Source organism: Schistocerca americana, chromosome 1 (genome assembly GCF_021461395.2).
Source record: "Schistocerca americana isolate TAMUIC-IGC-003095 chromosome 1, iqSchAmer2.1, whole genome shotgun sequence".
Classification (NCBI taxonomy): domain Eukaryota; kingdom Metazoa; phylum Arthropoda; class Insecta; order Orthoptera; family Acrididae; genus Schistocerca; species Schistocerca americana.
This window is the reverse complement of record NC_060119.1, coordinates 929,701,165-929,728,791: the sequence shown is the minus strand read 5'-3', so window position 1 is coordinate 929,728,791 and position 27,627 is coordinate 929,701,165. Positions and strand designations below refer to the sequence as shown.

Here is a 27,627-nt window from a genome sequence, read left to right as displayed (position 1 = left end):
GTATACTTCTGTTGTAGCTAATATGCTCCACTATCAAAATTGCAGTGATACGTCTAACAGTTTTGAAGCTTGACATCCCAAAGGCATATGCATCACAAACTGCACAATTTGTCAATTTATTTCGCACCATTTATATCATTATTTCTAAATATCAAATTTATAGCACCCATGGCAGCATTTGCGTTTCCAGGTCATTATATTGCGATCACCTAACAACTTTTAACTCTATTGAGTTTCTTACAATGATACCATTCACCATGGAGAAATAAAAAGCACTGATACAATCTAAATGCTGATGAAAACACTCCTGCCTTTAGAATAAATTTCTTCATTTTGATTTATAAAGATGTTCAGTATTTGTCAGCTGTTAATAGTCTTAAATCATGTGACATTTATTATACATAGCCCTCAGGGGCTTAGCATTCGTTTTCTGAGTACAAGCTTGGCAACTCTGGGGTTCCTGAGCTGGGGACTGGCAAGTGCCGCTAGTCTCCTGTTACCGTAAGCTCTGGGCATGCTTAAACGTCCACTGTATGGTGCAGCAGTGGACTGTTGTGTGTCGCAGGGAATGGGGATCTTGGCTTGACCACCCAGATCGTGAGGATGGTAAAAAAAGTCTATAAAAGCCCCTCAGTCTCAAGGTGCGCTGTGCGCTGATGTGATGCATGGCTGTTGAGGTGGAACAGTCATTAGCAGGCAACCTCTGGGGAACCCCCTGTACCTCAGTTGTATAGGGATTACTCAGGCACGCAGGGCTCTGTCTTAGTGGATCCTTGTTTCCGTAGCTGCTCGTGGGACCAAGATAGAACCCTCGAAATCGTCTTCTCCTCCCAGTGTATTGCCTGAGAATATTCACACCCAATCCTCCAAACGAATGAGTGAGGCTAGCCCACCTGGTAATCTGCATCAGTTCAATTATAGTAACAGGGCTCAAAGAGTCATAAATGAAAATGTTTTGGTCATTAAGATGGAGAGCATGTTTGAAAGTGTATCCCTTCTACATCCATAAATGCTTAGGACTTGCTGGAAGCTTGAAGTCCATTATGGTATGGTTTCCTACTGGTCGAGACCAACAGGGCAAAGCAGGTGGAACTACTTACGAAGAACGAAAACTTGGGTGAATGATGTAACTGTTGAACTGAATAACTCCCTTAACTCTAGCAAGGGTGTGGTCACATGCCGTGACATGACTTGCACGGAACTGATCGCTTCCCGATCTGGTTTCACCAGCCAGATGGGATGGAAACCAAAAGGAAACTGCCACGATGGGTGCTCGGTAGAACCGACTGGACACTTTATAGCCAATTGGCCCAGTTCAAACATTGTGCGAATGTCGAGAATCACGTTGCCTAAACGATCCACCATGCTGCTACAACATCCATTTCATAGTCAATTGGACAACAGAAGAGCCAACCTGTCCCTTCGAGAGAGCAAGTTATCTTGGCAACAGTTCCTGAACACCATTAATCATTCCACCAAAAGCTTTGTGGGAGACGAATCAGGAGAATTTCTGGGAGAGGAGGCAGTTGCCCCATGGCTGCTGTAATGGGGAACGGCATTCTCCAAACCAATCCGCAAGACATTGGCCAGACTATGGGGGCGTATTTTGCCACAGTTGCTGCAACAGCTAGTCATGATCAAGGTTTCCAGCACCATAGAGCAGTTGCTGAGAGCTGTAGCTTGGACTTCAGGTCCACTTGTGATGAAGATTACAACTGCCCATTTTCCATGTGGGAGCTGGATTCTGCATAGTATGCTGCTCGTGACACATCTCCTGGTCATGACAGGACCCATTAGAGTATGCTGCGGCACCTCACAAGGCGAAACAAAAATATCCTCCTCGCACCTTTTAATGCCATTTGGTCGTCAGGTCGCTTTCCCGCAATTTCAGTTCCTCTTTTAAAACCTGGGAAAGACCATACATGCCCAATTAGTTACTGTTGTATTGCACTCACGACCTGCATGGGGAAGGAGCGGATGGTCAACTGCCGCCTTGTCTGGACCTTAGAATCCAGGCAACTCCTTAGTTGCTTTCGGTGTGAGTTTAGGAGGTATTGCTCCACCTTTGATAACCTTGCCCTCCTGGAGGCAGCAGTACAAATGGCTTTCCTACGCTGGCATCACCTTGTAGGTATATTTTTTGATATCGAGAAGGCCTACGATACTACTTTGAGGCATTTCATCCTGGGGCAGCTTCACGAATGGGGTTTTCGTGGTTGTCTTCCCATTTTTATTCAGTCCTTCCTCTCGCAACGATATTTTAGATATAGAGTCGGTGACATCCTGTCTGATCCCTTTGAGCAGGAGACCTGTGTCCCTCAAGGTAGCGTTTTAAGTGTGACTGTCTTTGCCATAGCTATTAATAGCATTACGTCCATAGAGAAAAGCCCTGTCCAGTGTTCTTTGTTTGCGGATGACGTTTCTGTGTTTTGCTGTTCTTCAAGCCTGCCCTTAATCGGCAGGTAGGTTAGAAAATTTAAAAAGGGGAAATGGCTAGGTTAAAGATGGATGTAGTGGGAATTAGTGAAGTTCGGTGGCAGGAGGAACAAGACTTTTGGTCAGGTGAATACAAGGTTATAAATACAAAATCAAATAGGGGTAATGCAGGAGTAGTTTAATAATGAATAGGAAAATAGGAATGCGGGTAAGCTACTACAAACCGCACAGTGAACGCATTATTGTGGCCAAGATAGACACGAAGCCCATGCCTACTACAGTAGTACAAGTTTATATCCCAACTAGCTCTGCCGATGACGAAGAAATTGAAGAAATGTATGATGAAATAAAAGAAATTATTCAGACAGTGAAGGGAGACGAATTTAATAGTCATGGGTGACTGGAATTCGGTAGTAGGAAAAGGGAGAGAAAGAAAGGTAGTAGGTGACTATGGATTGGGGGTAAGAAATGAGAGGAAGCCGCCTGGTAGAATTTTGCACAGAGCACAACTTAAATCATAGCTAACACTTGGTTCAAGAATCATGAAAAAAGGTTGTATACATGGAAGAACCCTGGAGATACTACAAGGTTTCAGATAGATTATATAATGGTAAGACAGAGATTTGGGAACCAGGTTTTAAACTGTAAGATATTTCCAGGGGCAGATGTGGACTCTGACCACAATCTATTGGTTATGAACTGTAGATTAAAACTGAAGAAACTACGAAAAGGTGGGAATTCAAGGAGATGGGACCTAGATAAACTGAAAGAACCAGAGGTTGTACAGAGTTTCAGGGAGAGCGTAAGGGGACAATTGACAAGAATGGGGGAAAGAAATACAGTAGAAGAAGAATGGGTAGCTTTGAGGGATGAAGTAGTGAAGGCAGCAGAGGATCGACGACGGTTCAATCCCGCGTCCGGCCATCCTGATTTAGGTTTTCCGTGATTTCCCTAAATCACTCCAGGCAAATGCTGGGATGGTTCTCTGAAAGGGCACGGCCGACTTCCTTCCCAATCCTTCCCTAATCCGATGAGACCGTTGACCACGCTGTCTGATCTCCTTCCCCAAACCAACCAACCAACCAGCAGAGGATCAAGTAGGTAAAAAGACGAGGGCTAGTAGAAATCCTTGGGTGACAGAAGAAATATTGAATTTGACGAAAGGAGAAAATATAAAAATGCAGTAAATGAAGCAGGCAAAAAGGAATACAAACGTCTCAAAAATGAGATCTACAGGAAGTGCAAAATGGCTAAACAGGCATGGCTAGAGGACAAATGTAACGATGTAAAGGCTTTTCTCACGAGGGGTAAGATAGATACTGCCTACAGGAAAATTAGAGACCTTTGGAGAAAGGAGAACCACTTGTATGAATATCAAGAGCTCAGATGGAAACCCAGTTCTAAGCAATGAAGGGAAAGCAGAAAGGTGGAAGGAGTATATAGAGGGTCTATACAAGGGCGATGTACTTCAGGGCAATGTTATAGAAATGGAAGAGGATGTAGATGAAGATGAAATGGGAGATATCATACTGCGTGAAGAGTTTGATAGAGCACTGAAAGACCTAAGTCGGAACAAGACCCCGGGAGTAGACAACATTCCATTAGAACTCCTGACAGCCTTAGGAGAGCCAGTCCTGACAAAACTCTACCATCTGGTGAGCAAAATGTATGAGACAGGCGAAATACCCTCAGACTTCAAGAAGAATATAATAATTCCAATTCCAAAGAAAGCAGGCGTTGACAGATGTGAAAATTACCGAACTGTCAGTTTAATAAGTCACGGTTGCAAAATACTAACGCGAATTCTTTACAGACGAATGGAAAAACTGGTAGAAGCCGACCTTGGGGAAGATCAGTTTGGATTCCGTAGAAATATGGGAACACGTGAGGCAATACTGACCCTACGACTTATTTTAGAAGCTAGATTAAGAAAAGGCAAACTTACGTTCCTAGCATTTGTAGACTTGGAGAAAGCTTTTGACAATGTTGACTGGAAACTCTCTTTCAAATTCTGAAGGTGGCAGGTGTAAAATACAGGGAGCGAAAGGCTATTCACAATTTGTACAGAAACCAGATGGCAGTTATAAGAGTCGAGGGGCATGAAAGGGAAACAGTGGTTGGGAATGGAGTGAGTCAGGGTTGTAGCCCCGTTGTAGCCTCTCCCCGATGTTCAATCTATATATTGAGCAAGCAGTAAAAGAAACAAAAGAAAAATTCGGAGTAGGTATTAAAATTCATGGAGAAGAAATAAAAACTTTGAGGTTCGCCGATGACATTGTAATTCTGTCAGAGATAGCATAGGACTTGGAAGAGCAGTTGAACGGAATGGACAGTGTCTTGAAAGGAGGATATAAGATGAACATCAACAAAAGCAAAACGAGGATCATGGAATGTAGTCGAATTAAGTCGGGTGATGCTGAGGGAATTGGATTAGGAAATGAGACACTTAAAGTAGTAAAGGAGTTTTGCTATTTGGGGAGCAAAATAGCTGATGATGGTCGAAGTAGAGAGGATATAAAATGTAGACTGGCAATGGCAAGGAAAGCGTTTCTGAAGAAGAGAAATTTGTTAACATCAAGTATAGATTTAAGTGTCAGGAAGTCGTTTCTGAAAGTATTTGTATGGAGTGTAGCCATGTACGGAAGTGAAACATGGACGATAAATAGTTTGGACAAGAAGAGAATAGAAGCTTTCGAAATGTGGTGTTACAGAAGAATGCTGAAGATTAGATGGATAGATCACATAACTAATGAGGAGGTATTGAATAGAATTGGGGAGAAGAGGAGTTTGTGGCACAACTTGACTAGAGGAAGGGATTGGTTGGTAGGACATGTTCTGTGGCATCAGTGGATCACCAATTTAGTATTGGAGGGCAGAGTGGAGGGTAAAAATCGTAGAGGGAGACCAATAGATGAATACACTAAGCAGATTCAGAAGGATGTAGGTTGCAGTAGGTACTGGGAGATGAAGAAGCTTGCACAGGATAGAGTAGCATGGAGAGCTGCATCAAACCAGTCTCAGGACTGAAGACCAACAACAACAACAACAAGCCAGACAACGACAGGTCAGTTGCAACTAACTCTTCGATGTTTGTATAAATGGGTGCAGAAGAGTGGTTTTAAGTTTCACGCCGAGAAGTCTGTGTGTGTTTTCTATTTAACCGTTCTCGTTCCATTTTAAACTTTCTTGAGTTGAAGATGAGGGACACTGTCACTTTTAAAGACACAGTGAGGTTCCTGGGACTCATATTTGACTCTAAGGTCCATATCTTAAGAACCTGAAAAAATGGTCACTTAAGGCTTTATGTATTATTTTAAAATGTCTTAGCTGGAGTACATGGGGAGCTAACAGGACTTGTCTGCTCTGGTTTTACAGAGCAAATGTGCGATCTCGGCTCGATTATGGGTGAGTGCTGTATGGGAGTGAGACCTTCTTATTTAAAGATGTTGGACGTGGTGCACCATGAAGGGATTCGGTTGGCCAACTTGGGCATTCAGAACAAGCCCCATACCAACCCTCTGTGCAGAGGATGGTGAACCGCCACCTCACGTCCGGCGACGGCTACTTACGGTTTGCCAGGCATATAAAACACTGTCCACACCATAGACACCCGCCTACCATGCCATTGCTCAGCCTCCACTGGAAAGGCGTTTTCGTAACTGGCAACAGGCAGTGAGTTCCTATGGTATTTGTGCAAAGCATTGCCTTCTAGAGATGGGTGTGGTTGGTCTTCATGTTTTACATCGTGGTGGAAGCAGATTTCCACCTTGGCTTCTCTGGAAGCCCACACTTTTTAGACTTGACGAATCTTAAGAAAGCTCGTACGTCAGATTTTACAATTCAATCTCTGTTTTTTAGCATTTTAGATATGCATTACGGTACACTGATGGCTCCAAACAAGGGAATTCCGCCGGCCGAAGTGGCCGTGCGGTTAAAGGCGCTGCAGTCTGGAACCGTAGGACCGCTACGGTCGCAGGTTCGAATCCTGCCTCGGGCATGGATGTTTGTGATGTCCTTAGGTTAGTTAGGTTTAACTAGTTCTAAGTTCTAGGGGACTAATGACCTCGGCAGTTGAGTCCCATAGTGCTCAGAGCCATTTGAACCAAGGGAATTCCCTTGTCTGCTCTGTCGTGTTCCCCAACCATGTCACCAGGATTCGCCTTCCTGACGAGTATACCGTTTTCTCAGCGGAGCTCCACGCGATCCTGAGGGCACTGGAGCAGATGCGTCGTATTTGGGGCAAATGGTTTCTCATCTGCTCGGATTTCCTTAGTCCCTTACAATCGTTACAGAACCTGTACTCCAACTGAGGAGTTGGTTCGGCTGATATATGACCAACTGTACGTGCTCCAATGGCAGGAGGTAAGCAGGTGTCACTCTGCTGGATGCCAGGACATGTAGGGATCTGGGGAAGTGAACAGGCCGATCGGGCTGCCAAGGAGGCCTGCAGAGGACAGTATGTGGCACAGTGTCCTATTCCCTTGCAGGCTGTACTACATAGGAAGTGCATGCAGTTGTGGGATGAGGAACGGCTGGTTGTGACGGCCAGTAAGCTGTGGTTGCTGAAATCAACAACCCGGCTGTGGCGTTCCTCCTGCCAGTTGCTCAGACGGGTTGGAGTGACCCTCACCCGTCTTACAATTTGGCACTGCCCTCTCACGCATAGCTTTTTAGTACGGCTAGAGAATCCCCCGTTCTGTGATGCTTGTGGCGTGCTCATCTCTGTCCGCCATATTTTAACAGAGTGCATTTTATGTCGTGATGCAAGGGCAGAAGCAAATATTGGTGGGGATCTGCCCTCTATTTTAGCTGATGACGAGACGAATGTGACTAAGGTTTTAAAGTTTCGTGATGCCTGGACTGCGTAAACTTTTGGGCTGGAGGTTTTAGTGTGTTCCAGAGTGGCTAGCTTCTCCTTTTTTTATTCTTGTGGTAAGCCAGCCGCATCAATCTGCTATATTGTCTTAGCTTCTTATACCACTTTCTTCCTGTGTCGTTAATGTTTTACTGCTGACTCAATACTTCGTTCCGTGGTTCTGTGCGAGTACGCACATAGTTTTCCAACTTTTGTTACCTGTATTTTACGTGCTGTTTTTTCTCTTCCCGTTTTGTGTATTTTACTGATACTCGTCTCAATCTGTTTTCGCGCGAGCACTAAGGCCGTTGCTGTCGTGCGCCCATACAAACATGTCCATACTTGGCAAGCCACCTCACGGTGTATTGCGGAAGGTACTTTGTGTACCAGTCTCACGTCTCCACCTTGTCCATTTCCCAGTCGCGTATGCCTCGCGGGAAGAAAGATTGCTAGTAAGCCTCCATGTGGTCTCGAATCCTAATTTTATCTTGATGGTCTTTTCCTCGGTTAAACGTAGGAGGAAGCAATACATTGCTTGACTCAAGCAATGACAGATATTTATATTTTTATAGTTTACACCTATCTTCTAAAGTCCAAAAATAATACCTTGCAAATTACTTAAAAAAATATCCAGCCACTACGTCATTTTCGTCTCCCGGAACATAGTCTCAAGATTTTAATACCAATTGGTTGCTGAAACGTATCTAACCATATATATCTGAATGGTAACTCCTAGAGTTATAAACTCGCTTAGGCATTTACCAGGTTAAATAATGATAAATTATGGCCGGTTACTGTATATTCAGTCACATTTTGAAATCCTCCGAAAACCATTTCTTTCTTTTACTGTGTATTCAGCCATGTTTTGAAATTCTCCGAAACTTTTTTTATTACAACCAACTGTTCAAGCACCTTTCCAGTTAAAAATTACCGTCACCTATAGGAAAGTTATTGTATTAATGAAGTAAGTTTAAAGGAATTGTTACTAATATCGAATAAGTTCCTTAAGCCTATTCTTATCTGTAAGTTAAAAAGAATGCATTTTAATCCAGGTTTATTTATTATTTATTATTACTATTACTGAAAAAAATTTATTCTTGCAAAATTGTGAATTGACTGCGTATGAAGTTTCACGACTCTGTATTTATGGCGAAATGTTACATGAATTGGTTAACCCAGGTTGAGAAACGTTTCTTATTAACTTGCATGAGCCATTCGCATGATGAAAAAATGCTTAGTGAGACCAAGTACGCCTTATTTGTACCCTCTTGGCAAGACGTAGTATGAAGTTTTCCATTTTATTAAGAATTATTTAAATCTCGAATCTTGAAGATCCAACAGTCGTTTTGAGCTACGTTTGCTTTACTCGTAGGGTAATTGTCTAATTCATGAAGCTCCAATGATCATGAGCGCAACTCTTTCGGATGTTTTGAATGTACCAATAGTTTCGTTATTTAAGTGAACCCCCAATCGTTTGGAAAAGCAACAGACAATTTCCCGCGAGGGAAAATGGAATTGATTTGTAAGTTACTATATAAAAACTTACGTTGCTACCCTTGATTTAGAATCGAGTAACAACAGGAAACGAATGGCGCAACGAAATAATTTGTGTGGGTTTCTTTTAAAGTGCCAGATTTGTTTTCTCTGTGTAATTAAAATTATACTCTGAAAAAGATTGATCTGTTACGTTTTTGTTATTTCCTCGTTTGTTTCAGTATCTTCAAATTTATTGTGGTATTGAAGATTTCTTTCCTGTTGTAATTCACTGAAACTGTTCACTTTAAAATGGAAACGGGGGCAGGATATGAAGACATTCCACGCACCATCAGAAATACGAAACCAGTTCATCAGGCAACTGAGGAAAACCTAATAACAACAGCCATATTGCGTCTCCGTGAAAGAGGCGTAAAATCAAACCTGATTAACATCGCAAACCACGTTCGTCTGCTAACCCATTCCGAAGAACCTATGCATAATATAGTTGAGAAATTAAGGATTTTTATTGAAAAGTCTATGGAAGCTGGACTAATTCATAAAAAGGGCGATGAGTACTTGTTAAGTACATAACCGTACTATCTGCCACTCGTAAGGCATTAGTGTGTGCTTTCTGCTGCATGAAGAAATTAAAGAATGCCACATTCACCAACCGCAAATCGCTCTCAACAAGTAAACAACAATCATGCTCTTAAAAATACGTGAAATATATTGTTTGTTAAAATGTTAAAATAATTTTAAGTATTTCACATCTTACTGATTAAGTGCTGAAAATCACGTATTTCCTTTTATGTATATATTACATCGTCATCGAGAAAAAACAATACCGCATAGTGTATGGTAATTGGCATTTCCGGATTTCAATCAGTTGGCGTACTTAGCGCACCTGCACAAAATGGAAATAAAGCTGGAAAAAAAAACAGTCAACCAAGCCGAGTGAAGTGTAAATTCGCGTATCTAAAGCTGGGTTTACACTAGCAAGTCGCTTGCAGAAGTTATTACTGAAAGTTATTGCTAGCATCTTGCAGCTGTGTTTACACAGCAGCGCAAGAATTAAGCAAGATTCTTCCACAAGTTCTTTGGCAAGAAACTTGCGTCAACAACTTGCTGATACTGTTCACATATGCTTTCAGTACCACTAAAAGTGTGAGCCGAAGTGTAAAATGACAAGTAGGCGGGTGAGATATGCTGCATCTCTTGTAATTGTAATGCAAAACGTGAAAAAGAAAAAGAGAAGTATTTGGGTTAGAGAGTAGATAATGAGAACATCGCAAATTGGTGCCTTTTGCAAGAACTTAGTATCGAGAGCGTGGATACTTTTGAAAACTTTTGCAGAATGTCCTCAAATGATCTGGAATATTTGTTGATGTTAACAACGCCAGTCATATCAAAACGAGACACAAACTTCGGTACTGCTATTTCAGCAAAAGAACGTTTGCTAGTCACTCTGGTTTATAGCTACCGGTGAGCTAGGAATAAAATAGGCATTTCATTTATTTATGTGAAACATACAACCAAAAAAAGTTTGAATTTTGAAATCTTTTCTTTGTAGGAGACTCATAAAAGTCCCTAATGTACTTGTTTCATATTCCCGTCAGCACGATTTCTCTGATCGTACCCGATGTATGTAGAGCCATTTTAACGTCTTGAAAAGGGAAAATTATTTGAAGGTATGTGAAAACACAACGATGAAATTAAATTTGCATTGAAATAAACTGCATTTTACAGAATGATATGCTTATAAAAATGTTTTTTTCTTCTAATGCTCATAAAATGGAAAGTGACAAGCTAAGTAAACAGACTTTCTATGTACTTCTTTTATAGATGTGTCGAAATCGACGAGATTTCATTTAATGCGCTCATCTTCTTCACTCTATCCTTAAAGTCTCGGTTATGCACGTTCCGTATTTCGGGGTAGCTCGCCACGGCTTCAATAAAATGTTCTGTATCCTGCTTCATCCACCCCGTTTCTTCCCCATTTCTGAAATTTGTTTGCATATAATACATAAGATGGTTAAATAAAATTAAGTCACCACATTAAGTAAAATGTTAAATATGAGTGTTATGCAGACGACATGCTAACTATAACTTGCGCTTCCTACTTGCAAGAAATAGAAATAAATCCTAAAAGCTGCAAGTTACTTGCAGATACTTCTTGCGTGGTGTTTATACTGGAAGCGGAAAACGTGTGCAAGTCACTTCCGCAATAAATTGCTACGGTCGCAAGTCGTCTTGAGATATGTTTACACTCGCAAATCGCGCGGCAAGTTCCTCCGCGGATGTAAATTGCTGCAATAACTTGCTAGTGTAAACCGAGCATAAAGCAATGCAATAACCAGTAACTGTGCCGTCGCTAACTGTTGGCGAACTATGTACATGTATATGGGGAGGTTGAAACGGCGGAATATCGTAGCGAAATCAAGGAAGAACCACGGCGGATGGACGACTGGTGGGTTAGGTGACAGCTGCTGATCACACTCAAAAATAAATTTTCACTTTCATACGGTACTTTAAGTGACAGATTTTGTGACACTGTCCATTTCATCTGTGGAAGCCTCGACTCAGGAACAGTTTTCCAGCACGCAGGTAGGTGTAATAATAAGCAATAACAAAGTGCTGTGCTGTGCACGATTTTGAATCTACGCAGCAAATCGACAGTCAGCTTTATAATTTCTTTAGCGACGAATATGTCATATTAAAATCAGCAGAAGTATAAAGCGGAATATGGCTAAGGCCGGGTTCACAGACTGGTGCCAACGTTGGCGCCAACAGTGTTCATCCATTGTGTGGATCGGTGAAATATATTGGAACCAACGTTGGCTTCAATATTGGTACTACTCTGTTGCATGTCGGCATTCCGATATCAAAGGAATAGGTCCAATATCGATAACCTGACCACACATTGGCGCCAACGTTGTTTATCTCACGAACAGTGGAGCAACACTATTCAAGCTCAAACCGCAAATGCACTGGCCGCGATCTGTGCGTCAACATGTCCCATAAAAATTGACGAATGCTGGCGCCGACAGTGCTGGCATCAATGTGTGGACGATGTGTAAGATTTACTATCGTAATAAACTTCGGTACGTTATCTGTTTTGCACCACCCTCGATAGTGAACCTCCATAAAAACGGAACACAGCGGCAGCCTCTTGTAAGCGCAATTATCTGGAACTAATTGTCGAGTTCTCGCAAGGTTTTCTGTCTTGCAAAGATTAATAGAAAAACATGCATGAGACAAGAGCACAAATTTATAAAGTAATACTTTGTACAACTTATTACCTTTAAATCATCAGCTCCGTTGTACTAAAACAAATCGCATGATCACAGGTTTTCACATGCCTACAAGAACAATAAGAAAAAGGAGTAACAGCATCGAAAAACATAATGGAAAAGGCAAAGGTTTTCAGTCTTTAAATTTCAACTGGTATCACTGTCTGATGCATAACAAACAGGCAATTATATTTGTGGGCATCTTAAAACTCAAGGCAATACAGAAAATCATTGCACAATGTAAAGCAGTTTACTGTTAAAATTCAGAGAATCTGCTTTTGACGCTCTTAGTAAACATATTACTACCATCCAACATACCTATTCTGTCAACATCTTGAAGAGAAAAATTAGTAAATACACTTGAAGCATGCAGTGGCTTTTGCTTGTCTAGTTAAATTTTGTGTGTTTCATTAACCAAAGAAAGTCATTCAACAGAGTGCCATCAGAGCAGCTTGCATGGCAGTGCCAAATATTTCATTACTCAGTGGGATGAATGCCTGAAGAACACAGGGATTCTTCTTTTTTAGAGAGGGTGAGAACCATACCTAATGCCAGTACATAGTATACTCTTTTGAGATGGTGGTGCTATAAATAGATTGCCGAGCTTAACATAGCAACATGGTAGATAAATCACCAAATACTTAACATACTCTCGTTTCCTGAAACGATATGGAAATTTTTAAATGTAATCTATGTCGTCAGTATACAGCCTACTGATCAGGAGCTGCAAGAACCCGCATCTTTTTCCTTTTCAAGCCAAATATTGGCAGTGAAAATTTGTACCACCACCAGACATTGGTTGGCGAAAATGCATGTTCAAAGCCGGTGGTAGACAGAAAACATCTTCCGAAATTGTACTAAATACTTTTTCTGAGAATTACTTTGAACAATTAGTTCACGAGCCCATACGAACTGTAAATGGTTGTGAAAACACACTTGACCTCTTAGCCACAAATAATCCTGATCTAATACAGAGCGTCGTAAAGGATATGGGGATTAGTGGACACAAGGTCATTGTAGCGAGGTTCAAAACCATATCAACCAAAACCATAAAAATAAATGCAAACTATATCTATTGAAACAGCAGATAAAAATTCGCTTGATGCCTTCCTAAGAGCAAGTCTCCATTCCTTCCAAGCTAATTATGTAAGTGTAGACCAGATATGGCTCAAATTCAAAGATACAGGACTGACAGCAATAGATAGATTCATACCGCATAAGTTAATAAGAGATGGGACTGATAGCAATGAAAAAAGCATGCCAAATTCAAAAGAACGCAAAATTGGCTAAGTTTCACGGAAGCTTGAAATTTAGTGCAGATGTCAATGTGAGATGCTGTTAATAGTTTCCACATGAAACATTGTTTCAAAATATGGTAGAAAAACTAAAGAGATTCTGGTCGTATGTAAAATACACCAGTGGCAAAGAACAGTCAATACAGTCACTGCGCGATAGTGATGGAAATGATACCGATGATGGTGCCACTAAAGTGGAGTTACTAAATACAGTTTTCCGTAATTCCTTCACAAAAGGAGTTGATGTAAATATTCCAGAATTCAAAACCAGGACAGCTGTTAGCATGAGTGGCATAAAAGTAGGTACCTTAGGTGTTGTGAAACAACTCAAATCACTAAAGAAAGGCGAGTCTTCCAGTCCAGATGGTATAGCAGTGAGGTTCCTTTCAGAATATGCAGACACAGTAGTGCCCCTCTTAGCAATCGTATACAACCGCTCACTTGACGAAAGGTCTTTTCCTGATCTAGGTGATAATCTGAGCAGCCCCCTTAGATTGTTTGCAGATGATGCTGTAATTCACAATCTAGTAAAATCATGACGATGAATTGCAATTACAAAATGATCTAGAGAGAATTTCTGTATGGTGCGAAAAGTGGCAAGTGGCAATAGGCACTAAACAAAGAAAAGTGTGACGTCATCCACATGGGTACTAAAAGAAATCCAATAAATTTAGGGTATATGATAAACTGCACAAATCTAAGGGCTGTCAATTTGACTAATACCTAGGGATTACAATTATGAGCAGCTTAAATTGCGAAGACCACATAGATAATATTGTGGGGAAGCCGAAACAGACTGCACTTTGTTGGCAGAACACTTAGAAGATGCGACAAACCCACTAAAGAGACAGCCTACATTACACTTGTCCATCCTCTGCTGGAATATAGCTGTGCGGTGTGGGATCCCCACCAGGTGGGATAGATGGAGGCCGTCGACAAAGTGCAAAGAAGGGCAGTCTGTTTCGTGTTATCGCGCAATAGGGGTGAGAATGTCACTGATATGATATGCAGGTTGGGGTGGCAGCCACTGAAACAAAGGTGGTTTTCTTTGTGACGAGATCTCACCAACTTTCTCTTCCGAATGCGAAAATATTTTGTTGACACCCACCTATGTAGTGAGAAATGATCATCATAATAAAATAATAGAAATCGGAGCTCGAACGGAAAGATTTAGGGGTTCCTTTTTCCCATCGTCATTCGAGAGTGCAATGGTAGAGAAGTAGTATGAAAATGGTTTGATGAACCCTCTGCCAGGCACTTAAGTGTGAATTGCAGAGTATGCATATAGATGTAGATGTGCATGATATCACAAGCGTGCTAACCATCTCAGCAGTGAATGCATATTTTAATTATTTGTGGGCACCATCCACAAGCAGAGCAACACGGCATTGATACGGTTGTATTTTCTGACACATACCATATGGTTTCATGCCAGAAACAAATGTAGATTTAGATGCAACTAAGAGAAGTATATCACTAACTAAACTGGAGGAGGCCTGAAGAAAACATCCAGAAACAAGAGTATAAATAGTCCAATTAAAGAACTGTTTGAAGAATCTTTTACAGCTATTTATAACAGGGAACGAAGTTAATGCGAAAGGTAAAATATGTTCCACATACTAAGGTATACTGACTACATAACTAATTTGTATATCACAATTTTCTGCAGTGTGAAAAGGAAACTTGTTCGATAACTTTACACCAACAGAGGTAGCACAGATTAGAACAATGCCCTTCTTTTGGTAGAATTTATTGAACACTGGTGTGTGTGGAAATATGAGAGAGAGTACAGTCGGATGAAGAGAGTGAATCATTCTTAATACAGATGAAGTCACTAGGGGGAGTAGGATGTCAGTTTTTCAAAAATATGCCTATTCTGTAGCGCACATCTCCCTGAATAGTTTGATTTATAAAACATATATATTTCAGAGATTATAATGCATGTTATTTTGCCTTAACTGTACCAAGCTGCAGTGCCACACCCCTTTGCAAAGTGTTCTTCCTTGTACGAGTATTTCGCTCTGTAGAATCTGAATGCTTATTATTATTATTATTATTATTATTATTATTATTATTATTATTATTATTAAGGCTTGCAGTGTGGTGGTGTATATTTCAAAACGATTTTCATTTGACTGTTGTTTTGTGTTCGTTTGTGGCATATTGACACACAGGACGCCTAGAATTCATTGATTTAACTGTAGACATCATCACCAGAGCAACAGATACACAGTAAAGGCTGCTAGTACAAATGTTACACCAGTGGCTCAGAGCCGGTAAACAAACCACCGCCGAGTGCTTCAAGAAGGAATCTTGTTTTTGTTGCCAATGAAAATGGAGGTTGTGAATCTGAAGGTTATGGAGGTTGTGAATCTGAAGGTTCGGGTAATATTATTGTTGGTGATAATGTACTGTCACAGTTAAATATTGGACAATGTTATGTGCAAGCATTGATTTGGTGGAAGAAGAGTGTACCAGGAAAGACCTTACAACAAACTTATCTGTGATATGCAGCAAATTCAACATTGGCGTGTCTTGCACAGTATTAAAAATGTAAACAAAGGTTTTTATGTGAATTTGATGGTAGCATATGGCCTGTGCTGTGTTGGTAGGTGACAGAAGGCAGCAAGAACACTTTGTGCAGTGATGAATCTTCCACCACCTCCAGGAAAATTTTAGAGATATTATGGATTACTGCTTGGGGGCTGTGAAAGATGTTGCAGAATCACCAATGAAAAGTGCTGCAGAAGAATATTATTGAAAATGATAGTGGCAGGAACATAGTGGCAAATTTTGATGGTACCTGGCAAAGAGAGGGCTTACTTCAATGAATTGTGTTGTCCCAACAGCATCTGTTGACACTGGCAAAGTACCAGATGTTGAAGTGTTGAGCAAATTTTGTCATAGTTGTGTGAAAGGGATTCCATATCATGAATGTAATATGAACTATGAAGGCTCAAGTGGAGGTATGGAAGTGCAGGGAGTTGACAGCTTGTTTACCAGATCTATTGCCTCTTGGGGTCTGCGATATGTGAAGTAGCTTGGTGATGGTGACAGTAAAGATTTTCTTGAGGTTCAGAAACGTGCTCCATGTGGAGCGGAGACTGTGCAGAAGTTAGAATGTGTGGGACATGTAAAGAAAAAACTTGGCACTAGACTTACAAGGCTGAGACAAGCTGTGTCAGGAAAGAAATTATCTGATGGGAAGGGAATAAAAGGGAGAGGGCGACTGATGGATTCAGAAAAGGGCGACTGATGGATTCAGAAAAGGGCGACTGATGGATTCAGAAAAGGGCGACTGATGGATTCAGAAATGGACAAGCTACATACATATTATGGCTTGGCACTAAGGGGACTAGAAAAATATGAAGCAAGTGGTTTGGGCCTTATACTTCCACAAAATGTCCACAGACAATAACCCCTATCTGCAACTAGTGCCCAAAAGGAAGTGAATCGTGGTGTTACTACCAAAGATCAATTGCTGGTGGTGAAGAATACCATCACATGAATTCTGTACCAACTGCTATAATGGAGGCCATCAAACCTATGAACAGGGATCTTGCAAAGGTCTTAATGGCGGTACCCAAAACCCAAATGAAAGTTTTAGCCCATATGTATGGGAAAGACTGCCAAAAACCATATTTGTGGGAAGAAATGCACTTGATATTGTTGTTCATGATGCAGTTTCATGTTTTAATGATGTTGTGCAAAGCAGGAAATATGTTTTAGAGTAAATGGGAATTAAGTCCGGAGTGAACTGCATCAAAGCTTTGTGTGTGATAGACAGAGAGCGTGTAGTGACAGCAGACAAATCGTTTTTGGAGGTGATAAAACCAAGAAGAGTGCATCATAAGAATGTGAAAAGGAAGAAAACTGATCCAGAAAATGAAAAAGAACCTGCTCATGTGCTTGACAGTTCTAAAAGAATGCCCAATACAAGCAGAAACTTTAACGGCCATTTTCCGCAAAACCCAATTTCTGTACATAGGTACATGTAACATCAAAAATAAATATCCTATTACTTTCAAACTTTATATGCTTATTTAACACAAACTCGTTAATGCAATACTGTAAAATTTTCCAAATCTATTAAAAGCTGTGGTAAAAATTGAGATAATTAATTATAAAATTTGAGTTTTTCTTAACATGAAGTTTAAAATGTAACAGCTCATTCATTTTTTCATGAATGAAATAAGTTCTAGAGTTTACTACACCTGTAAGTATGGTTTGTATGCTGTGTAAAATTCATCGAAGAAAAATATCTCTTACTTATGAAGAAAAGTGTACATATAGCAACAAATGCAGCCAATAGTAAATAAAAAAATTATGAAATTTCACATGTTAAAAAAAAAAACTATTTTGTTTTGTTTTAGAAATTCCACTGCTATGAGTGTGAATCCTGAATCCTTCCTGGTCAAGCTGACAAAGTTTTATGAATTTATTTGTGAAAGTCCTGTGGTGCCTCTCCTGTTCCAAGTGGGCCCATTTGACATTCTACCCACCTAAAGGGGACAAGAGTGAACCCCAATTGACATTGAAACACAACACTGAATACAACTAGTATTTTGCCACAGCTTTACCTCACTAGGAGTGGAAAGCATAGAAAATTGTGAAGCTCCCGTCAAAAATGTTGATGTGCCCCTTGAAGTGACACATCTTGTCAACTGGATAGCTCCAATTGAGATAACACCTGAAGGACTGCTACTTGCAGAATTTTTCTGAGAGTCGAAGCACTTCAACCATAAACCGCAATGTGAGAAAGCGAGGACCGCTGATGAACAAAAGATTGTCTTAGAATGACAATACAGAATAGGTAGCTCAATTTGGATGGAAAGGACTAGAGCTCAATTACAGGAGGCAACCCGTTCCATGAAGAGGCATACAGATTCCAGAGTCGGATGTAACTTCATGGAGTTTCTGTGCAATTTATCAAAAGAAAATTTTAGCTGAGTCGTTATACTAAAGTATGTAGAAAGAGAACAAATGAAGAAAATTTGTGTGTTTTATTGGCCTTTATCAACTGCTTACACAAGTACATAGTAAATAAGACTAATTTGTGCTATTGGTGTAGTACATTTTAACTATCACAGTGAAAACTGTTGTCTGGTAAAGATTGTCCAGGCAATGGTGAAACACTCCCGGTTTGACAGCTCTGTGATAGCACCCAATCTCACCGACCTTTTTAAGAGAACATAGAAAGAAACACTTTTGAAAACCAATCAAGTTGCCTCCTGAGGGAGTTAGGAAATGCCACACATTAATAGCTGTGTAGCCCTGAATCCAGCCTAGATCATGTACATTCTCATTGTTACTTCATAAGATTGATCCTCCAGCAGTTTGGAACAGTAGTAAATATTTAGGTTACTACAATTCATTAATAACAATTGTTCTTTTTTAAATTGAAATATTATTCTCTGAAGCTGTTTTAATCACTCCCAAGGAAATCTTATGCCGAGGATGGTGATTCATAGGGCTGACCCAATGTCAAAGCAAGCATAGCCAAATAACATTAACAGAGCTCCAGGAGATCGTAAAAATGAGTACTTTATCCTACAAACTGAACATTTGAAGCAGCAAAAATCTACATAGCAACAAGATCAAATTAAACAAAGGAAAATCCAGGTTGGAATATTACCAGTATTATGAAAGTATAGATTGCTGCTCACCACAAAGATGACACACACTGTTGCAGACAGCCATGACAAAAAAGACCGTTACATATAACCTTTCGGGCATGGCCTCCTTCAGAAATGAAAAATGTACCCACATTCACACAAGCAATTACACGTCACACACACGTAACTGCTTTCTCCAGCCTTTCTGGCCAGAAAGCTAGTGAAATGTGTGGAACAGGAGCAACAATGTGGAATGGGGTGGGGTGGGGTGGGGAAAGGGGAGGTAGAGCAGGGTACATATGGGGAAGAGGAATCATTGCTGTTTGACAGACCATATAGGAACTAGCTGTGCCAGGAGAGGGGTACTAGGTGCTATGCTGGGAGGCTGTGGGAGATGGGAGAGGGAGATGTGGAGCAGAAGGGGGAAAATACCAGTTGGTGCACAGGCAGAGAGCAGAGCGCAAGGAGGGTGAGGTGGCACAAAAAGATGGGGAAAAAAAGATTCGAGCAGTGATTAAGTACTTCGTAAAGGAAGGTATGAAAACAAAGGACATTCATGCTGACTACCAGAATACACTGGGGGACTCTGCTCCTTCATGTTCAACTGTTGCCAAGCGGACAAATGAATTTAAATTTGGTTGGGAAGCTTAGATGGAGATCTGCGCTGTGGTCGGCCAAGATGTGTCGCTACTCCAGAAATCATTGCAAAAGTGTACAAAATGGTCATGGAGGATCGCCGATTGAAAGTGCGTGAAATTGCTCATGCTTGCGAGATGTCATCTGAAGGGGTATGTCACATTTTAAGTGAAGAATTAGAAATGAAAAAATTATCTGCAAGATGGGAGCTGCAACTCTTGATGCAGGGTAAAAAATGTATGAGAATGGACATGTCAGAAAAATGGCCTGTTTTAGGAGAAACAAACAAGATTTTTTTTGTGCCGGTTTGTGGTCACAGATCAAATTTGGGTGCACTACTACACCCCAGAGACAAAACAACAGTCAAAGCAGTGGAAACATGGTGATACTACGCCACCAAAGAAAGCAAAGACAATTCCTTCGGCGGGAAAGGTCAAGGCATCAATGTTCTGGGATGTGAAGGGGATTCTGTTAGTGTATTATCTCCCTACTGGGCAAACAATTACTGGAGAATACTACGCTAACTTCTTGGACAAATTGCAACAATAGAAATGCGAAAAAAGGCCAGGTTTAGCAAGGAAGAAAGTCATCTTCCATCAAGACAATGCACTTCCGCACACATGCCTTCGCCATGGCAAAATTACACAATCTAAGGTATGAATTGTTGCCACACCCGCCTTGTTCACTTCATATGGCCCCATCAGACTTCTATCTCTTCCCAAAACTGAAAATTTTTCTTGGTGGACGAAGATTCACTTCAAATGAAGGATTGACAGCCAGAGTTGACAACTATATTGCAGGCCTGGAGGAAACTCATTTTTGAGATGGGATCAAGGCACTCGAACATCGGTAGACCAAGTACATTAATCTACAAGGAGACTACATTGAAAAATAAAAAAAGTTTCATTGATTTAAGTGCTTTTTTTTCTATGCCATTCTGAGAACTTTTCAAACCACCCTCGTAAAAGTAAACATCTGATTTGCTGTTTTGAATTATTCTGAGAATAGAGCTGTGTTACATTGTCTGTGTATATTCTGTGATGTATCTTCCCGCTCCTTTTTGCATTCTCAGTCCAACGATGACCAAGCCAGGTCTGGCCTTACCTGTGAGGTGGAGGAGAAGATGGCCTGAGAATGATACTACGCTTGAAAGAGCTGCACTGCAGTTGTAGACTGAGGGTCATGACCTGGTATTCCTCTACACCTCCACTGTTCAGCGGAGCCATGGCAGACTTGCTCATAGTCAGGTACAGAAACAGGTGTGAGAGAAAGCTACTCAGAAGGAAATAACTATCAGGATTGCCTGAAACTGTTAACAAGTCATGTTTCTTGAATTTACCAAATATTGTTGATACAGCTTGTATGAATTCCTGACAGCAGCAGAAAATCTTCAAATGTAGAGAAAAACTGAAATTTTAAAGACAATAAGAGACTCAAAAAATGATTATTTTATCTTTCAACATGTCATTGTGGCATGTCTTATGTCTGACTGACTGTAAGACTCTCAAGGATAAACCCAAAGAACATAGGTGTAATGCCAAACTTGAGCCATTGAATAAACAATTGTCAAGCACTTCCTTATGGACTACCACCAAATTGTAATTATCATAAGACCAATATTGTTTTCAAGCGTTGAGTTTATTATGGAACCAGCTGGACTTAATCGAAGCAAAGAGCAGAGTCCGCTACTCAGCTTATTAAGAAAAAAAGTAGTGGATGTGTTATGGAGTGTCGCTGTGAGCACTGAAAACAGTGTGTTTGTAAATATGAGTTTATTTCATTGTCTCCAGGAATAGTATGAGACTATTGCATGCAAAATATAGCCATTTGTTGGTTTTTCTTTGTGCCACCACTATGACTACTCCCTTATTATCAAAAATGTGCTGCCAATGTGTTCACAAGCTATTATTCTTAGGACTATTTCACAACTGTAATGTGAATGTTTATCACAAGAAAAATAAGCCAAGCATCAGGCGCTGTCATCATGCTAATTTTCGTGTAATCAGCTTGCCTCTCTGTTCTAGTAAAGGGCCCTTAGAACCAGCTGCCATTTCTTGTATTACTGAGAAACAACAGAGGTATTCTTGCTGAAATGTATTAATTAGAACACTCATTGGATGGTGATACCATTTACATTGCCTTAATATTTGACAGCATAACCAGGATAAACAAAACTATTGTTTTCAGAATTGAAAAATAGGCTGGCTTACATGGTGGGGCTCTGTACTTGTCGACACGTCACATGAAAGCTTCTAGTTGTATTCCCTTTACAAAAGAGAGTAATCTACAGGACCCATAGCACACATGCCTACAGAGAGCCTTTGATGCACTTTATGCTGTGGGTAAAGTAGTCAGTGGAAGTTTTAAGATTTGGCATGGGAAGGTTTGGCATGGTGTAGATGTTCATCCATGACACCACAAATTCATATGACAAAGCGATGTGATCAGTATTATTCCCCCTAATGAATGGAATCTCTTTATCAGTGTCTGAGAAGTTAGTAGAGATATATTTGTTTTTCAATGGACCATATAGGCGTGTGAACCCCTGATACGTAATAATTCAGATTCAGACCACAATCCTGTCACTTTCAACCCAGCAGTGTAGTTGGAAGAGGTGTCATCAGGAAACTGCTGAGGCACAACACAGATAACATTCACATTCCAGACAGAAAGTGACATGAAGTAGTGCAGTGCAGTCTAGTGCTTCACACACAGAATTGCAAATGTACATAGTACTGTACAACCTGGACTGTCCAATCAAAAAGACATGAGTATCTCTTGTAAGGAGCTTATTTGAACATGCCATCTTCTAAAGATAAATGGCACTATTCTGTGGGCAAGAGAATATGAACAGCCTTGCACTAGAACTCGGGACCAACTATGGTGCCAGATTTAAACTGCTTGTTGTTAGACTAATTAACAAATCCAAAAGCTCAATCTTGTAATGGTGCTAAACCATAATTCAAAAATCCTGTTCCTGTTCCCCCTCATTTCTAAATCCTTGGCAGGAATTTTTATTTTTGGAAGGAATGCTGCTTCCTGTTCATATGGAAGAGCGTGGCTATTACCAACCTGTCAAAAAAAGAGAACTAACTCTTTCTTCAAGTCAGTAGTTTTTGTCTTCTACTAGGTGCATAAAAATCACTCCTCTTAGATTTCCTGTATCTGCAGAACATAGCCATCACAGAGCAGTTTGGTTTTGGTATTGACGTTGGATACTGTTCAGCTGATTGAAGAGATTGTATTGATTAACACAGGCTGCGTGTGGTCTATTCAACACTGAAAAAGAATTTCCCTGGCTTGGGTATAACACCTTGCAGGTGTGTGTGTGTGTGTGTGTGTGTGTGTGTGTGTGTGTGTGTGTGTGTGTGTGTGTGTGTGTGTGTGTGTGGTCGTGTGTGTGTGGTCGTGTGTGGTCGTGTGTGTGTGGTCGTGTGTGGTCGTGTGTGTGTGTGGTCGTGTGTGTGGTCGTGTGTGTGGTCGTGTGTGTGGTCGTGTGTGTGGTCGTGTGTGTGTGTGGTCGTGTGTGTGTGTGGTCGTGTGTGTGGTCGTGTGTGTGGTCGTGTGTGTGGTCGTGTGTGTGGTCGTGTGTGTGGTCGTGTGTGTGGTCGTGTGTGTGGTCGTGTGTGTGTGTGTGTGGTCGTGTGTGTGTGTGTGTGGTCGTGTGTGTGTGTGTGTGTGTGTGGTCGTGTGTGTGTGTGTGTGTGTGTGGTCGTGTGTGTGTGTGTGTGTGTGGTCGTGTGTGTGTGTGTGTGGGGTCGTGTGTGTGTGTGGTCTTGACTCATGCTTAAGAACTTAGGTACTCCTCCCTCCCTCTCCCCTTTTATTGCTAAAGAAGCCTACAGATTTTGCATACTGGATTGCAGATGGTGGGATGTTAAATAGTTTCAGTATGATTAAATATTTACAGGTGGTATTCAGGCAAGTATTCTTTTTTGTGCAAGGAATTTTCCAATACTTTCCACTAAATCAATCACCCCATTTTGTTGTCTTCATGGGAAAAATAATTAACACAAAAAATAGATGAATGCCTTTTTATTGGCATTTTTAAACAAATTTTTCAGCATAAGAGTAATATTTATCTCTGGGATTAAAAGAGGGATGCATAAAAGCTTATTGAGAAAGTATTTTACATGTGGTGGTAATTTGCTGTTTCGTATGTTACTTATATCATGCTTAAGATGTAGTGTGACAACACTGCAGATTGGTGGGGAAACTACATTGCATTTCAAGGAAATGCATAACATAAAAAACATGCTTGACTCGGAGGTTCGTAGCTGCTGAGTTTTCTTTTTCTTTATGTAGTTTGCTTTGGTTTCCTATTTGAGGAACTGTGACCTTGAGTGAAATGTTTAAAACAAATTGTTGTAGCAGCTTTTCAGAATAAGTCTTTTGTCATTGAATTTGGGAAATACTGACATTTTCAAAGTACATTTTCAAGTTTCAGTGTTTTGTAAAACGTAGAATTTGTCACCTTTGGGCAGACTGTGACACATACTTGCATTGGAAGAGGAAGTGACAGAGCCTAATTATAAATTCTGCTTCCTATATGTTATAGTTACTTCACATTTGCTGCACCTAAGACATGGTTAAAACATTGTGATGCAAATGAATACACAATAGATGCTATTAAAAGAAACATGCTTATATCATTAACAGTTTTCAAACTTTCTAAGCGAAATGTATTTTTCTTTAGTCATATCTTTTCTCCTTTCTTACTGATTTGCAGTCGTAATTTAAATGTTTTAAATCCTATGTCACAGTTCCTTAAATTTGGTGGCTCTGCTTTGTGGGAGACACATTGCATATGAAATTAAGGAGGCATCTTAAGATTTTCATAGCTGGGTGTAATGGAAAACTGTGTAAAAAAACACTATTAGTTACATATTCAACATCCAACGAATCATATGTTGTACTGTAGGAAAGTAAGGCTTATCCAGTCATACTTAGTATTGTATATGTCAGTTACAGAAGTTTTGTGTTGATAGTATGACTCGGTGGTTAAGTGCTAGTTTATTTTCCCGAAGGTCTGTAGTTTGATTCCTGGTGACTTCTTTCACTTTTGACAATGTTTTTTACTGTGAAAACTGCCGGAGTTGGTTCATAGTCCTTGTTAAACTGTTGGTCTCTCTTTTAAATGACTAGGTACATCAGTTCAAAGGTCAGAGGAAGGCAAGGGCATACCACCTCCAATAGGATTGCACCTAGTAAAGCAGTTTGGTTTTAAAATGAAACTTCAGGTTGGTGACAACTTCACTCCACCTTTCTGAGAACTAATTATGATTCCTAAACTGCGTCAAGAATGACAAACAGGAATATAAATGTAACTGAAAGCTTTCAAATTCCAAACTTGCATATTTTCTGTATTACAGTATGTCATTCTATTGTGTACGACGTACAGAAGACAACACTTATACTTGACATACTATCATGAAAAAGGCAAGACGTAACAGTTTCAATTTTTATTGAAAATGTGGGGCACTCATATATAAAACAGGAAAGTTGCATTTCATGCAATGTACAAAAAAATTCTACTTTGCCTTAGTGGCCTCATACCACATTCTTCCATATTGTGGCAAGTAATCCTATTGCAAGAGTGACTGAAGTATGTGATAGTGTTACGTTCATTGACCTTTGTATTTATTGTGCAACAGTTTAGGATAATATTATTCTGATAATGCATGCATCATTTAAGTTTGTATTTTTATTCAGTTTGTTGATGAGTGACCATATTAACCTTCAGACATGCATTTTTTGTGATTCTGCATTTGGCACTGCAGCAGTTATGATTTGCTGTGAATCATTTTATTTGCTTGTGTAAGAGAGCAAAAGGATAGAGGACAGTGCACGTATGTGAAGTTATACCCAGCGAATTTTCTGTTTCCTTGAGTGTTAGCTTTTCTTTTATATTTTCTTGAATGTTTTGTGTGTAATTGATGCTAAAGAAAATTTAGAAAGTAAAGTAGTCATCTGAAATATAGACGATCTTTTATTCCAGTGAATACTGACCAGTATTAAAAGAATAGTGTGTGTGTTTGTATGTGGGATAACAGGGAAATGTGATACTCTGAATAACAAAAATCTGTACAGGCTTCAGTATTTTCTGCAGTGATTTGTGAAACCATTTATTGTATCAGAAGGTAGAATACTATTGTGGTTTCAAGTGTTCCATTGTAACACAGTAAATTACATGGCAATTCGGTAATTTATGTTGTCTTGCTATTACTGTCTGTATTTTTTCAGTGTGGCATGTAGCTTGCAAGTATAAATTTAATTTTTAAGTTTAGGTTTAAGTGCAATTTCTGCTGGACGATTCAGATAGTATTTTTAACATTGGTAATGCAAAGATACAGATTTTAGCTTCTTGAAAATGATAAAGGTACTATTAACACTTCTGTGGGATATGAGGTTTTGTACGAACTGCTTAGATTGGACAGTGAGGCTACTGGGATAGCAAAGTATTCAGAAATTTTAAGATTGTAATATTATTATTGATGTACAGTGGCAGATAATGAAGCTGACTTTTCACTCATGAGGGAAAGGGGAGTTGTAGCCACCTGATTACAATTGGAAAAGACAATGGCAAGAGAAACTAGAATTGGTCTAGGTGAATCTTGCTAGTGATGATTACTTGTTCTAGTGTTGGCGTTCGTACCTCACTCGTGTCCAATTTGTGTGGCGAAGTGCACTGGACATGGCAACAGTAGTGAGGGTGAGTCTGGCCTCCCCCTAACTGCTTGCTGTGTGCCATTTAAAGGACAATAATTTTGATTGTAGTTAATGCTTTGTGCTACAGAATGGATTAGTATTGTTGTCTAGTTCATTTGAGATACGTATGTAGGGTGCTAGACACACACACACACACACACACACACACACACACACACACACACACACACTCACACTCTTTAATGTTGCAGCAGAAGCAGCTGCTATTTACTGACATTTTCCCCAGTATTACACAATGGACAAGCAAAATTACGCTACACAAGCTGTGTAAGATGCTAGTAAGTTAAGGAAACACTCACTCTGTAGAAACGGGGTGACTGGTATATAATCCCACAAAGCTTTATATCCCAATACTCTCCTTGTTGAATTTGAATTGAATTCATTTTATACCTTACAGAATGCTGTCACATTTATTCTCGTGAATAGCTAAGCAAATCGAGATTTGTACAATATTCCTTTATATTGAACTAGTTATAAATAGAAAGTAACAGTGGTATTAATATGTACTACATACATACATGTGGAATCCTGCTTAAAAATACAGAAGATAAGTAAACATGTTTTAAAATAGGTGAAATGGAGAAGTCTCTTTAGAGTTTTCAGTTTTTGTTTTTTCTTACCAATATTCCCATTATATGATATGGGTAAATGAAGAAGACTGTACTTCCTGGTAGTGGAAAAAAGCGAAGTGACCCTTTAACAAGTCATTGAAGTTTGTTGCCTACTTATATGAATATTAAAAAAAGGAGAGGATATGAAGAGTCAGCAAGAGGAATGACAAATTTGGAACTCAATGGCAAGATGTGAGAGGGGGAAAAAAGGTACAGCAAAATAAAAATGTTAAACTGAGTGGAAGCCCTCATTTCTGTTTTGTCATTGAGACTAGTTGGACTTGATGACCTACTGTTAAAGCACATACCTGGGAACCAAAAGGTCACTTAATCAAATCCCATCTGGGCCACACTATTTCAGTCTACTGTTGACTTAGTCTTCACCTCTCATTGAGGTAAAGATTCTTCAGGAACAACACATGGTTTAGATCCTACATTAAACTGTAGGTCATCATTCCCTGCCAGGACTTCTGGGGTATTTTAGGAACATGCAAGTCGCCGAAAGTGTTGTCCAATTAAAAAGTTTGCAGCAAGTCATTGAGCCACATGAAATTGAAATTATTATTATTATTATTATTATTATTGTTGTTGTTGTTGTTGTTACTGTTATTATTATTATTATTATTATTATTATTATTATTAAGACAAGTAATGTGTCATTGTATCCTGCTCTTTCATTTCTCT

At 39.9% G+C, this 27,627-nt stretch overlaps 1 protein-coding gene across 2 annotated transcripts in view; it reads left to right on the top strand.

Annotated features, from left to right (window-relative positions):
• Positions 1 to 27,627, top strand: part of LOC124615365 (TRPL translocation defect protein 14) — a 164,509-nt gene that overhangs the window by 71,647 nt on the left and 65,235 nt on the right. Inside the window, exon 5 of one of the 2 annotated variants that reach the window (XM_047143187.1) lies at positions 26,244 to 26,315. The exons of the other annotated variant lie outside the window; for it this stretch is intronic. Coding sequence (XP_046999143.1) covers positions 26,244 to 26,315 — 72 coding nt within the window. The remainder of the gene's footprint in view (positions 1 to 26,243; positions 26,316 to 27,627) is intronic. 2 annotated transcript variants of the gene reach the window in all.